This window comes from Trachurus trachurus, assembly GCF_905171665.1.
Source record: "Trachurus trachurus genome assembly, chromosome: 3".
Lineage (NCBI taxonomy): Eukaryota > Metazoa > Chordata > Actinopteri > Carangiformes > Carangidae > Trachurus > Trachurus trachurus.
In genome coordinates this window covers 35,268,998-35,284,783 of record NC_139893.1, presented here as the reverse complement: position 1 = coordinate 35,284,783, position 15,786 = coordinate 35,268,998, and the positions used below count along the sequence as shown (strand labels likewise).

The 15,786-nt window shown below is 42.2% G+C and overlaps 1 protein-coding gene across 3 annotated transcripts in view; it reads right to left on the bottom strand.

The window, feature by feature from the left end:
* Positions 1–570: 570 nt before the first annotated feature.
* Positions 571–15,786, bottom strand: part of madd (MAP-kinase activating death domain) — a 59,960-nt gene continuing 44,744 nt past the window's right edge. For 2 of the 3 annotated variants that reach the window (XM_083998797.1, XM_083998798.1), the window contains exons 27-32: positions 14,880–15,044; positions 14,724–14,796; positions 13,039–13,145; positions 8,066–8,135; positions 5,544–5,590; positions 571–3,124 (exon numbers count right to left, since the gene is read on the bottom strand). In XM_083998797.1, coding sequence (XP_083854923.1) covers positions 3,011–3,124; positions 5,544–5,590; positions 8,066–8,135; positions 13,039–13,145; positions 14,724–14,796; positions 14,880–15,044 — 576 coding nt within the window. In that variant the 3' untranslated portion in view covers positions 571–3,010. The remainder of the gene's footprint in view (positions 3,125–5,543; positions 5,591–8,065; positions 8,136–13,038; positions 13,146–14,723; positions 14,797–14,879; positions 15,045–15,786) is intronic. The other variant, XM_083998799.1, reaches the window with a different exon arrangement.

Genomic DNA, 15,786 nt, shown 5'->3' with positions numbered 1-15,786 from the left:
GTAAAATGATCTTTAAAATACCAACAAACTGTTTCAGTTATGTTTTTTTTTTACAGTGCCAGTTTCTGATTGATGAGTTTTTAAGCTGCTAGAGATTGAGTGCTCACCGTTGTTACTGTCAGAAGAATCTGCATTTAGATCTCCTGTAGCCAAAGAGCCCAGAACATCTGTTCAGGTAAAAACCAACCCTACCACTTTATTTGATGCATTTAATGCATTTTTATGTACATAATATTTACATTTACTCATGTAACCCTGCAAAAAAAAGACAACATGGATGTACTCTCTCCATGGCAACAAAGATCAGCTGAGGTCTGATCCTTGAACCTTCACTCTGGTCGACTTTGTATTTTTGCACATTTGATAATGTGTCTTTATTCAGTCTTAAACCTTTCAGACTATTTTACAACCATGTATTTTAAAGCTGGTATGTTTCTCTCTACTGTTGAACCATGTGCTAAAATAAACATTTAAAGCCTCCACTTGTTTGTGCATATTGATTTTTTTCCCTTCATGCAGACAGTGAAGTACACAGAGCTTCATTTGGGACAACTTTATTATATTGCCAAAGCTGTACATATTCTATAAATACCTTTTCAAAGACTGGAATACTTACACCTGGCATCTCATTTCTTTTTTTTTTTTTCCTTCTGTTACAGCAGCTCGCCAGTAAAATGACAAGAGATGAGTTGTAATAATCCAGTTTAAAACAAAAGTCCTTTGAACTTAAGCAGAAAGAGCCACGTCCTGTTCCCAAAGCTGGAGAAGCCTGTTACTCATAAATGGACCAGCATCTTCTAACTTACTAAACATACAAGCGTGTCAAAATCTAAATAAAACATCTTCCAGTGATAGAACTGTACCGATATTGCTGATCTGAAGAAGAAACTGTTCACCACATGAATGCACGCACGCACACACACAAACACACACACGTACACTCCTGCTGTGAAGGTGAATGGGGCCAGTGGTGGAACCAGCTTCAACACTACCAGGGAACACAGACAACATTAAGACTTGGTGTTCTCCTCGGGGAGCAGAGGACACAGCAGTAGGCTTAAACACGTCTGAATGGTAAATCAATAATCAATCACAGGGTGGAAAACTGTCGCTAAGAGGTTTTTTTTTTTTTTTTTTCGTTTTTTTTTTAACTTTGTTGAACCTCATTCAGTGATGTTAAAGCAGGTATTTGTCTTTGGCTGCTACAGCACTTGGTCACAGCAGAGTAAGCCGTTTGTTTTTTTATGTCAGTGCATCGACTGAGTTCTCAGCTTCAGTCTGGAACAAGTTACATTTAACTGAGAAATAATGAGGGGCATTTAAAACCATTATATGACCAGACGATGAATAAATAATGAACAGAACATCCGGTTGTGGAGTTAGTCTCTTATGGCTGGAGTTACACCTTGTACAGGTGGTCTGTGCTGAGCCTGAAGCCTCTGGATTCTGCTTTCATTTGAATAACTGAAACTACATACAACTACTACACAAAGTGTCCGCTAAGTGAGTTTGTTTTGATTACAACCAACAATGAAAGCCTTGGAGACATTTGACCACTGGTTTTTGTTTGAAGTTTTCCTGCTATGGTGAAAACAATGTGACATGAAACCAGCTGCATTCGGGTGCATCAGGTTTTTACAAACCTCCAGCTGCAGATCAACATCACCATGAGCCACTGACCTGTTTTATAAACTGGACGACATCAGTAATGACCAATCGACCACAACCTGCTGTTGCTTAAAAATCACCTGCTGTGACATCACTGATTGGGGGGTGTGGCCTGAGCGCTCCAAAAAAGGTTTACATCCATAGAGCAACAGATGCTTCTCTCCAGCCCTTGTGTGATTTGTAGTTGATTTACCAGAGAAAGACAAACTATAAACAGTCATGTCACACTGAGTCCTCATATTCACATCAATCAATATATACTTATATTAAAAAAAAAAGAAGTTCTTTCTTACATTCGTCACTCTGTGAAAGCCAGTGAACTCAAGAAAAACCTGGCTCTGGCAATGGCTAACTACTTATTAAGTATTGCACATCTAGCAAATGAACAATATGTAACACTTTTCAGAGAAATGTACAGTCAATATATGTATATATTAAATAAATACTATATATAGAAATATATATAATATTTATTTTTTCATCCTTGTAATAACATGCAATTGATAACAACAGACCACGGACAAGAAATGTTACAGCAGAACTAGAACAGTAATTGAGCCTGTGGGGCCGGGCTAGGGCAAGAGAACACGTCTGAACACTCACAGTATTTCAGGGTTCAAACACCGTTAACAAGCGTTTACATGCGGTGCTCTGGTGCAGTGTACAGTAGCGTTGTCAAGGTGGGACGTCCTGCACTACGAGAGGGTCTCTTGTTTTTTTTTTTCATCACCAGATTCAAACTGGACGGACTGGACTTTTACAGTAACCACATAATCACAGAGTAACTCACACACACAGTGGTATGGAGACGAGAGGGGGAGCGGGGGCAGCGGGGGGACGGCTATTGTACTGTAGTGAAAGTCAAGGCTGTGCACGGGACCTGCATGCACTGTGTGCCTCGGGGATGTCCCTCACTTCTCCTGTCTGTACAAACAGTTGGGGGCAGAGGGAGGGGAGGGGGGGGTTAGAAGACTTTGACGCAGAGGATGACGGCTTACGGGGAGTTGATTCTCCCGAGTTAAGGAGCAGGCAAACATTTAGCTAGTTGGAATGATCATCAGGACGACAGCGATGAGGGGGCTGGGAGTATTTACACGACATCACAGACCAAACACGTCTACACAATAAGATCTAAAAGGGGGGGCTTAGGCTTTTATGTACAGGAGGAGGAGGGGAGGGGGGGGTCGGGGGATCGTGTGCTTAGAGTAAAGTTAGGGATTGTCAGAAGTCTGTGGTCTTAGAGCTGAGATGCCGTTTCAAGTAGAGGCACACCAAGGATGGGGAGGGGAGAGGAGAGGAGAGGGGAGGGGGAGAGGGAAGAGAAGAGGGTGCGGAGCGTAGACTAGCTAGGAAGGGGCCTCGGTGACAGGATCTTGGGTTTTCCTTCCGCCTCCTTCCCCTTCACTGCCGCCACGTAGGAGAAAAGGCAGAGGACCGAGTAACAGATCTGATGTGCCTGCAGAGGGGAGAGCAGACTGTGAGGGGAGGGGGCCGATCCAGGTGTGAGCTCACATCTGTACCCAGCTCAAAATAACACACAGAACAAAACACAGTGTCGTCTCAGGGCAGACGCAGCATGTGACCGAGGGGTTTCTGACCACTAACGCTCTGTCGTCGCGCCGGTAACATCCCAGCAGACTGACAGTGAAGATCTGAAGTCAACAAGCACAGCTGTCAGGTAAACATGGATGTAAACAACGCGCGACTTAAGTTCCTCGAAACCTGGCTCTGGCTCTGCACTTGTTTAATGAAGGAAACTCATTTGTCAGAGATCAGTGTGTGTTTCTGTGAGTCACACTGAATGTAAATAACTGGTGTTTACAAGAAAACTCCACAGGTTCCTCCCAGTGCCAAAATCCTCAAGTTTCCTGAACTCAACTTAGAAAAAACCCCACTGATCTATCAGTGCAGTGAACGCCTCATCGACCGGCAGCTAAACTCCACTTATTTCCACAGGATTCATTCTTATTCTTAGTCATTAGCATCACTCGGACTGTCTGTGTCTGCTCCAATCAGCACTTCTCATGTCTAATCTACAGAGCTGTATGCTGCGTGTCATTTCCTACAGGCCTCATCATCAATCAGCCGTGACTCTAAGTCTTATATACACTTTTATTAGCTGGAACAACTGACATGTCAAATAAACTGAGAGACAGACTAATAATGTAACTTTCTAATTACAGAGTGAAAAAAAGTTACCAGCTGATGAAGTGATAGCAGGTGAGCTCAACATGTATGTTTTGATAAAATGACTGTCACTGTAAAGCTCAGAGGCCCCAACATACAATTATATTACAATACAATATTATTGTTATTTTTTTCTTGAGTATTATATACAGTACCTTGCAAAAGTATTCATACCCCTTGAATTGTTCCACATCTTTTCACATTACAACCACAAACTTAAATGTATTATATTAGGATTTTATGTGATGGACCAACACAAAGTAGCGCATAATTGTGAAGTGGAAGGAAAATGATACATGATACAAATTAAAGACCAAAATTTAACTTTTTGGCCTACGTGCAAAATGCTGCTACTCTACTGTATGTGTGGTGGAAAACTAACACTGCACATCAACCTGAAAGGACCATCCCCCACAGTGACGCATGGTGGTGGCAACATCAGGCTGTGGGGAGGCTTTTCTTCAGCAGGGACAGGGTTGATGGGAAGATGGATGGAGCTAAATACAGGACAATCCTGGAGGAAAAGCTGTTAGAGACAGCAAAAGACTGGAGACTGGGACGGAGCTTCACATTCCAGCAGGACAACCACCCTAAACACACAGCCAGATCTACAATGGACTGGTTTACATCAAAGTATGTATATCCATGTGTTAGAACGGCCCAGTCAAAGTCCTACAGACCTAAATCCTATTTAGAATCTGTGGCAATCCAATCCATCCAATCTGACTGAACTGGAGCTGTTTTGCAAAGAAGAATGGGCAAAAATTGCAAAGCTGCTAGAGACAAACCCCAAAAGACTTGCAGCTGTAACTGGTGGTTCAACAAAGTATTGACTCTGAATATATGCAAGCCACACATTTCAGATTTAGAAATCCTTGAAGTTTTCCTTCAACTTCAAAATGATGTGCTAGTTTGTGTTGGTCCATCACATACAATCTTAAAGGGATAGTTTAACATTTTGGCAAATTGGCCCATTGCCATAATCCCTATAGTTTTAGCAGTAGGTTCATTACCTTTAATTGTCGGTGCAAGCTATTTTTAGAACGGCGGAGCAGAGCCGCGAGCTGCTCAGGGAGGCTAATGGGATTTCTTGGTTTCCCTCATCAAATTCATCAAATACACAATCCAACAACTCCAAAAAGCTCTCGTGGATTGTGTATTTGAATAGTTTGATGAGGGAAACCAAGAAATCCAATTAGCCTCCGTAGTGTAGCTCTGAGCAGCTCACGGCTCTGCTCTGCCGTTCAACAAATAGCTTGGACAAACAATTAAAGGTAACGAACCTACTCATAAAATTGTAGGGATTATGGGAATGGGCCAATTTGCCAAAATGTTGAACTATCCCTTTAATAAAAATACATTTAAGTTTGTGATTGTAACGTGAAAAAATATGGAAAAGTTCAAGGTGTATTAATACTTTTGCAAGGCGCTGTATTACCATTTATCACCTTTTATCTGTAAATGATGTGCTGAAAAGAAAACTTTGTCAGCATGACATGTGTTTTATTGGATTAGATGAAGTTCATGTGACTCTGCTGTGTTTCCGTTCACATTCAGGTGTCAGACGGAGCTTGGTGTGAGTTATTGCGTGTCATTGTTTTAAAACGAGGCGGCGCGTCACCTGGCGACTAGCACTCCACATGCACCGCTAACAAGCACAGAGTGTGACGGACGGAGCGAGGACTCACCATGGGGGTCTTGTACTTGTGGATCACCACTTCTTTAGTTTCAGGAACTATGCCGATGCAAGAGACAAAACAAAGAATTCAAAGGCAGCAGGAACCTCAGTGAGTTCATGTTTGAGAGCTTTGGGGGGGGTTACAGGGGTGAACTGTCAACAAGGTGTACAATGAGACGTGGGCCAAGAGAGTCCACCACAACAGTCACAGGACGAGTGGCTCCTTTAGGAGAGTTAATACTTTATGTTGATACATGGTGTATGTATTTTAATTCATTAAAAAGGCCCATATGAGGGACTTGTGTAATAATTTAACTTTTTGTATTAGAAATCAGTCAAATTAAAGGGAAGGTTGAGACTGTTGCTGAGACGTTCCTGGCCCACAAAATGGACAAATAAAAACATATATGTCTTCTAACAAGAGACCGTCAGAGGTTAGAAACTTTCAATTATGAAAAGAAAGAAAAAGAAACACAAGGAAGAGCCCGTCCCCCTCCCCCACCCCCACCCCCACCCCCAAACCCGTTCCACCCCAGAGAACTGAAAGTTCAGAGACATCACAGAGAAGCAGCTAGGAGAGGTCAAAACCCTTTGACCCAGGACCAGGTCACTGTCCAAAGGACAGGTTGACTTTTCATTAGTAACTGTGAACCCATAGCAGAGATGAGAGGAGGCTGAGATCTGGACAGATGAAGGGGCGGGGCGGGGCGGGGCGGGGTGGGGGGACGGGGCTGGGAAATGTGAGGTCCCTCTGCTCAACCCCTCCTCCCCCCTCCCTCCCCCCAAAACAACAGGCCCACCAACAGATCTCCACGGAGATACAGAGGGAGGCTGTCAGAGAGGGGTGAGCACATGAGAGAGAGATGGAGTCTGTGGTGATCTCCGAAATTTAAAAAAAAAAAAAAAAAAAAAAATTTAAGCGAGTGATGAAGGAAGCAGAGGAACAACTGAAAAATTAAATCAGTGTAACGAACCGAGTGAGGAAACATTGTGCACAGAATTAGTTTGAATAAGAAAAGGAGAAAGGTGACAACACTTTACCTGCTGGAGAATGAAGGTTTTCATAGTGGCAAAGATGAGGGCAACATTACAAAAGCAGCACAGAGACACGACAGTAACCCAGCCTGGCTCCAGCCTCTGCTCATCACACTCTGCTCTGACTCACTGACTGTTGCTCACCGTGTCTGACTGCACTCACTAATCAGACGTCTGCTCACTACAGCAACTATTATACTATTGTATCATATATAAACTCTCTTCTTCTCCCTCACACTGCTCTGCTCATCTGACAATCAAGTCCTGCTCTGTAAAACCGTCCAATAAAGATTCAGTTTGCCTTCAGTCTTCAGCAACATGAATATTCCTGTTTTGTGTCGAGCTGTTTGTCACTGTGAAGTAAAAACTGGTTTTCTTTTCCCCCGTTGTTAATGTAAATAAATCAGTTTAAGAGCTAAAATAGTTTTTTATCCGTCACTCGGGTCCAATCAATGTGTCAAATTGTTACAGAGTTTGCTTCAAATGAGTAACTCTTCATTTATTAATTTACCAGTCAAGCAACAGTGAGTTGCTGATGTGTCTGGCACTCGCTAATAATGTCAGGCTTAATATTTTACTTCTCCTTCAGGAAAACATTAATAGAAAGATTTATTATCCAATGTTCTTCAAACTTTAGGCTTTTATTAGGTTTTATTACCAATAACAAATCCCAGGAGAAGGCTGAAAACCAGAAGTTAAGTCAGTGTCTAGTTACAGTTCTATATGTAAATATAGACTTTAATATTTTATAAAGATTAATGAAGCCACTGCAGTTTTTAATCTATTATTGAAACAGGAGTTGGTGCATGTGTTGGGGACTACTTTCAGCAGTGGATTAATACACGTGTTTGCTCGGGTGAGTCCAGGACAGTGTGTGTGGAACCGACTGAAAATGAGCTGCAGTGTGTGAGTGTTGCTGGTTTTTCAGAGAGCGACAATGACATTCTCTGATGTGTTTTTAACAGTTACTGGACATGATGAATAATAATCAGAATCAGGTTTGGATGAGATGAAAATATGAAAAATGAACAAACATCTGTATGATAAATAAATTGACTTTGTTTCTTTTAAAATGACGTCACAATCTGAATGATACCATTTAAGGTTTAGAGGGGGAATTTCTCAAATTTACTGACATGATTTTTCCTTTCATTCTTATTTATTACAAATAATTAAAGATGGATAAAGCAGCCTGGCTCCTCCCTCACACTTTCTTTCTTTAACCACTGGGCTGACTTCTAGTTTCTTCTCCACCTGCTGAATTAAACGTCTCCTGCCCTGAACCTCAACACGACCTCGTGACTGGAGGAAACCCTCGTCCCCTGAAGAATTCCTCTCTGACTTAAGCACCTGCAGACGTCAGTGTCTCAGCGCTGCTCGAGGAGAACGAGCATCCAATTTAGTGAACGCTTATTAGCTCTGGTCAATACGTTTGCCATGAAGCTGAGTTACTGCCGTGCCGAGTACAGGCCTAGAATCAATAGATGGTGTAATTACCAAATTCCTCCAGGACAAAGACTCCCTTCACTGTATTGCACTTTTTAATGTGACTCAGCTCTATGAAAACCTAAAAACAAACAAAAAAACAAACAAAACAAGACAGAACATTATTAACTCAACAACACTGGATGAAAAGTAAGCACTTTATATTTAGAAATTAACCATGTTTAACTTGTTTTATTCAGTGTGAAAGGTAAAAATAAAACAACTACACATGGAGGCAAGCTTTTATAACAGCTAATGAAAGAAAAGAAAAGCACACTATGAGAAGTTTCCATGATCAAACGCATACATGGGCGACGGTTAAATGAGGAGAAATGCATTTAGTCTGCTCAAAGCTCAAAACTAATTCAGCATGACTTGTTTCATAAATGAAGTGTTTCAGAACTGAAACGTTTTTACTTGTCTTAGGATGTAAACAGCAAAAGGTTAAGTTAAAAAAAGAAAGAAAAAAACACATTTCTTTTTATGCTCAGAGATGCAGTATGGCCCATATGATGCATACATGGAATTTCCATATAAAAATGTAGACAAGGACACAAACTTAGATTTGCCAAACAGCTACGACAGTCAAAAGAAAAAGATAGAGAAAAAACACAAAAGGAAACCCAAGAAGATGTAACTGCTAATAAGCAAACACAGCAGAGGTTGTGTACCTTCCGCTCCTTGCAGGGGGAGAGAGCATGGGAGAGAAATGGTTTGGATTATTATCGGACAGAAGAGCACAAACACTCGACGACACTCCGAGAGGGCGCTAGCTAACAGGAGCCTCGTACAGAGTCAGGTCAAGAATCTAAAAGAGGTTACCAGAGCCAATGTGGAAAAAGAAACCGTCACGAGACCAATCAGCCCCCATAAACTAGGAAATATGAGGAGAAGAAGAAGAAAAGAAAAAAAAAAAAGAGGACTAGAGGTTTGACTAGGGTGTTGAGAGCTGGATTCACCTTTGTTTTCCTGGACTTTAAACATCTCAGTCCCCCAGAGCCCTCCATGCCTCCTCCTCCAGCAACAAGGGCTGGCACCAACACCACTTGCTCACACAGCAGAACAGATATATGAGGGCAGTCGCTGATGGAAAGTAAATCCTGCTACAGGGTAGGATATCACCTCCGACACCTCTCTCAATGCACAGCTGCTCAGAGCCTCGCCCGCTGCTCGCTCAGTACAAATCCTCGCTTAGTCATAACAAACAAAATGAAAAAAGAAAAAAAAAAAAAAAACACGTAAAGCTCCTGCTCAAGGTTCGGTCAAACTGATCTGAGTCCCAAACCACAACTCTCCACGAGCCTAATGCGCAGCCGCTCATCATCTAACAACTGTAGCTAAACTGCTAATGGAAAGTATTCAGTCTAGAGTCGTGCTCCTCACTGAGCTGCTCAGTCTCAGCTCGATGGTGGTGAGAAAAAAAAACAGAAGACGTTTGGACGTGTGGCACTCAACCCCGTGCAACGTGAAGCACAGAAATGCAACTAGAGCCAAAAAGGCTGAGGTAGAAGAAGCAGAAGCAGAAAGGAAAAGCAGGCAGCAGTAATAATAACAACAATAAAAAACAGTGACTCGGTGTAGTGACATTCAAGTTAAAGGGTCAGTTAACCAAAATGATTGAAATACATTGTGTGATATCCAGGTTTTACAAAGGAGGAGAATGAACTTTCATCTGTGATGCTCACAGCAATCAAACATTATATTATTTATATAACATTATATTACTGTACTCTATGGACCGTCTCCCTCTCACAGGACTCTGCCTCCTGTTTACTGCTGTGATTTTATTCTGAAAGTAAACTGTGTGTGCACTGGCACTGCTGTGGCCTGCAGCTGGTTCTCACTCTGCTCACAGAGTCGCTGCACTGGTAAATGTGTCGCTATCCCAAACTGGCTGAAGCTGCAGGAGAGAAGAAGGCCAGCCTCTGTTAAACAGTTAATGATGGGCTGGTTAGCAGCAACTGGACTTAAAAACTTAAAGGAGACATATTATGCCCCCTTTCCATGAAATTAAAATAGTTCCCACGTGTCTTAAAGACATGTCTGTGACTGACATGCTTTGGTCAAAATACCCCAAGGATCAAACATCACAGCTCTTTTCATCCTCTCAGAACAGCCCTGTTCAGAACGGCTGGTTTCAGTGCCTGTCCCTTTAAATACAAATGAACCACTGCTTGCCCCGCCCCTTCTACCGGTCCCAAGTAGGGGATCACTGGAAGCCTACACATTACAGATATTTGTCAAAAAGTGATATTTCCACAATACATCCCCTTTAAAAGTCTCAGTGGAGCACAATGCACCAGTGTTTCTCAGCGTGAGGGAGCAGACACCTTTCTACTACAGATATACAGTACTTAGTGGCCATTTGTACTAGTGCTGCACGATTAATCTAATCGCAATCGCAATCGCGATGTCACGCCGTGCGATTACGTAATCGCACGAAAGAGTGCGATTGGCGATTTAAAGTACATAAATGTGCGACCGCGTGAGCCTGTAAACGGGACTTTAACTCCTGTAGTGTGTGGAGCGGAGCCGCTAATGTGTGCAGCATAGCAGACTCCGTCAGTAGTCATGTGACCAGCAGGTCTGATCACGTGACTACCCAGCTGGCAGACAGCGCTCCGTGTGCTGCAGGACCGTCTCCCCGTGATTACAGCAGGTGTGGAGCTGTAGCGTCACGGAGCGAACTGTGTTTTCCTCCGCAACATGTGCAGTGCGTTTAAAAAACGAGGAGGTATGCCTGTTGGGGCGAACGACCAGAAAGCTCCGGTGTTTGGTTTTCTTTTAACTGTCTTTTTTATTTATTTTTTATTTTTATTTTAGGGTAACAGCCACACTCATTTGCCGTCTCCTCTCGTCCGTTGTGTGTGCGCGCGCGTGCGTGCGTGCGTGTGTGTCTGTCTGTCTCTGTGTTACCTGTGTACCTGTGTACTGTGAGAGGAGGGAGGGGGGAGAAAGGCATTGTAATAAATGATGGCATCGCAGTAGACTATGAAACTGCACAAAAAAGTTACCTATTTTTATTTAATACAAAGATACTGTAAGGAAACACTTATTATTTGAGAAATACACTCCTAAAATATGGTTATTTCCTGTGCTGTGCTTGATAATCAAGCAAATAGACTCCTTACAGCATTAATTTACAATATCGTAATCGCAATCGCAAATATTTTCCACCATAATCACAATCGCACATTTTTATCAAATCGTGCAGCACTAATTTGTACCTCATACAACCCCACTCAAAAAAAAAACTGAACTATCCCTTTAATGTCCACTAATGTTGCAGGGACCACATTCATCTATTACCTGCAGGCAGAGAAACTATCAGTATATGCTGGCTGATCTGTATTCATAAAGCTCTCCTTGTTCAGCTCCATCTTATCTATATGAACATCTCCACAGAGCCGCTCTGCCCTGTGTCCATGTGATTGTCCTCACCTGTCTTCACCAGCTCAGTGCAGACACCATGAACAGTGTGTTAAGTTTTGCTGCCCTGTCTGCATGGCAACTGTCTGAGCTCATCTACAGTTTTGTCTTAAATATCCCACAACGTGAGACCAGACCACTGAACAGTGCCAGTGTTTATTCAGTTGCCTGTAACCACAGCGTCTGCACTTATCTGTGTCACATTTGCACATATTTTGTTTTCAACCTATTGTTTATGAACTGCGCTGAATATTACATATTTACCTTGATGTGTTTCATTGTATATATTGTATTGATTTTCTACACATGACAATAAAGACTATCTATCTATCCATCCATCCATCCATCCGTGTGCTGTCGCTCTTGTGAATGAGATCTTGGATGTAAAAGGGTTAATTACTTGATTCAATAGTGGGCAAAAAAGTACATTAAGTGCTTTAAAGGAGATTTCTAACTACCACAACAAATACATACAGTACGATACATATCATTTGTTGTGATGCAGCCTGAGAACATCACAGGACTATTCATAGGCCACATCACCGAGCTGTACAGTAGCAGAAGAAAATATAAATGCAGAAAAGCAGCTCCAATGAAAAAACTCCACTGACATTACTATTAGCACTTATTACTTATTGATTTCAATACTTTAAATAAAACAGTGTGAGCACCACAGATGAGATTCTATTCAGCTCCTCTGCACTGGGTGAGAGGGAGAAAGATCTGAGACAAACATGTCAAAACCAGGACCAATTAGCTGTCGGTGACACGTCACTCCTGACGTGTGTGAGTGTGTTAGCTGAGTGGGTCACTGCTCAGACTATTCAACTGCGGCGCATTGTTCAATCACAGCTTCACGGCCTAATGAACCTGGGGGGGGGGGCATAGGAACCCCGGCTATCACTACCTGCACAGACGTGAAGACAACACATGACGATGTTCAAGGGTCCAAACTTAAATGTCAAAGTTGCTATTTAATAGCCAATTATTAATGAAAAGTCTTTGCTCAAGGTCGTCCGTCTTAACCACTGATGCACAACACACACATTAACACTTCATCTCCTCCCACACAGTAAATGAACATGAGGTTTGAGCACCACAGATGTCGAAAAAGAAACTTGTGTGGAAGGATGTGTTAATATTATTTGGAGAAACGCATGCACACAAAGAGAGACGCACACACAGGCGCGCACACACACAAACAAACACCATCTGGAACTGAAAGAAGCAAATACACAAAAAAAAAAAAAAAAAGCAAAAGCACAAACAGGAATTCTTCCTCTAGGGGACGACGTCTGTGTATGAGTGAAAGCCAATCAGACATGTTGGAGTCAGTCATCGCTGCCATTAGAGTTTTTGATTTTTCATTTGTTTAAGCGACATTAGAGGAAGACGTCACATGATGAAAGGAAATGATACAGAGGCAAACGGGAAGAGACGAGCAGAAAGGTGGACAGAAGGACGGGATGAACTCTGAACCATCACGAGTGATTTTCATTTTCATGCCCTTGTGTGAGATGAGCAGCAGCGTCTGTGCCGTGCTGCTGGCCTCTTACCTGGCTGTGCATGAATTTAAGGTTGATTCCTTCCAGTGTGACCTGCAGCAGTCCGCCTTCGCCGGTTTTCATGTCCTGGACGGGAAACTCTCCGCCCAGCTCCGGCCCTGGAGGAAAACCACACGCTGGTTCAGAGCTCGTACGGATAATTAATTCCTCGCTTGAGTCTCAACGGGCCGAGGGCACGGAGGGAAAAGGAGGAATTACACGCTGCTGGGATGTGGGCGAAGGAGTGTTTGAGCTCGTCCTTGTAGGTTTTGACTTTTATGCATTTGACTGTGACCCTGAAACTAAAGTGCTTTATAATCATAAGTTCATAACCATAAGTAAAATCTCACCCAGAGAGGGGGCTGGCTCTTAAAGGGATAGTTCAACATTTTGGCAAATTGGCCCATTGCCATAAACCCTATAGTTTTAGGATTACAGTAGGTTTGTTTCCTTTAATTGTCGGTGCAAGCTATTTTTAGAACGGCAGAGCGGAGCCGCGAGCTGCTCCAAGCTACGCTACAGAGGTTAATGGGATTTTTTGGTTTCCCTCATCAAACTCATCAAATACACAATCCAACAACTCCAAAACACTCTCATGGAAAAGTTGTGACCTGCACATTCACCACACTATGAGATAATAACAGAACGTTACGAGACAGAGTTGTTTTTGAAGCAAATGCAGAGACCCCAACGGAAACGTGCATCAGCGGTTTTGCATGAATGATGTTTCGTAACGTTCTGTTACTATCTCATAGCGTGGTGAATGTGCAGGTCACAACTTGTCCACCAGAGCGTTTTTGGAGTTGTTGGATTGTGTATTTGATGAGTTTGATGAGGGAAACCAAGAAATCCCATTAACCTCCGTAGCGTAGCTCTGAACAGCTTGCGGCTCTGCTCCACCATTCTAAAAATAGCTTGCACCGACAATTAAAGGTAACGAACCTACTGCTATGACTATAGGGATTATGGCAATGGGCCAATTTGCCAAAATGTTGAACTATCCCTTCAATGTTAAAAGTCCAGGGCACATAATGCCACATGGGAGGGAAGACAGGAAACACAAAGGTAAAACAGATGTGCATCTCTGTAGTTGGAGTCAAATTGTGGAATTCTCAATGTAATGATCTCAAGACCTGTACAAATATTCCAATTCAAGAAAAATGCTAAAAGAAATAACAATCAGAACTTATGATAAAGTAATTAATGACTCACAAACTCTGTCAGATTGAAACTGTGTTTGTTTACTTTATTGTAAGACTGTTGCTCAGTGATTGACTGATTATTTCAGAAAAATTATGTATTGCGTGAGGGGCAGGCAATATAAAATGTATCTTCTCCCTGCTCCTTTCCAACCAGGAAATAAGAAAGTGTTGTGTTCTGGTATGTTTATTGGGAAAAGTTGTGAAAAAATGAAATGAAATGAAATTAAAGGGATAGTTCAACATTTTTAGCAAATTAGCCCATTGCCATAATAGTTTTAGGAGTAGGTTCGTTACCTTTAATTGTCGGTGCAAGCTATTTTTCTCCGCAGTAGCTCTGAGCAGCTTGCGGCTCTGCTCCGCCGTTCTAAAAAGTAGCTTGCACCAACAACTGAAGGTAATGAACCTACTCCTAAAACTATGGGGATTATGGCAATGGGCCAATTTGCCAAAATGTTGAATTATCCCTTTAAGCACAGCCAACTGACAAGTCCATACCTGGTTTAATGCTCTGCTGTCTTGCTGCAGCTCTTTCCATACTGTCTTTAACACAGTAGTAGAGTTCACGACACTGGAACACAAAGAGGAGAGAGGCCGTTGAGTCACTGACCGCTGCTCTCACAGTGGATAAAAATACAGGATGCCGTTTCTGACCTTTTTGGTATAGAACTTGTTGAGCTGCGTCTCTTGGCCGTTGCGTCTCCACAGACACAGGACCTTGGTCTTGGGGCAGTAGGTCATGTTGATGAGCTTCTCGTACCACCAGCGCTCGTAAACTGTGCCGATGTTGCTGCGCAGGACTATACAGTCGTCACAAACCTGAAACGATCATCGGTCAGTGCAATCTGACGGTGTAATGATGACAAATGTACATGTACAAATAACAGCAGCAAATAAAAGGCCCAGCAGCAGTAACCTGCAGCCCACTGCAATGGATCACATTTCAATTTATAATCCACTTTTCCACACCAGCAGCTCCATCACATTATACTCACCCACCCTCTTACAGTAACAGAAGAACATTAAAGAAATGAGTGGAATGAATTAGAGGATGAAAACATTTCTGAGTAATATTCAAGTAGCAGAAAAAGAAGAAAATCTCAAATGCTTATTTCAATGTTTCTTTTGTCCTCACAGGTCAAACCTGACACCATCTTTGACTGTTTATCAAACATAAGGATACAGTTATTATCCAATAATTGCATTACATCTTTTCAGTCAGTTTAATTAAGTCATTACCATTTTGCTAAAAAAGGAAGAATTTGAATGATTTTGTATACAGTTACAATGAGAGAAACATGTGTTTGATGGATTATCAAATACAGGTATACGCAAAAGTGTAGCCACAACACTGATTTGAAACTGGTGTGCTTTTTGGAGACAGTGTTGAAATAGTTGAGTCTATTTTATTTCTAGAGCACATTTAAAAACAACAGGTGTTGACCAAAGTGCTTTGCATACAAGATTCATTCAAACAAAGACAGGACAGACATTAAAAACAACAAGTGAGTGGGAATGATGGGATGGGAAGTTCTCATGAGACTGAATTAAAAGCCAAAGA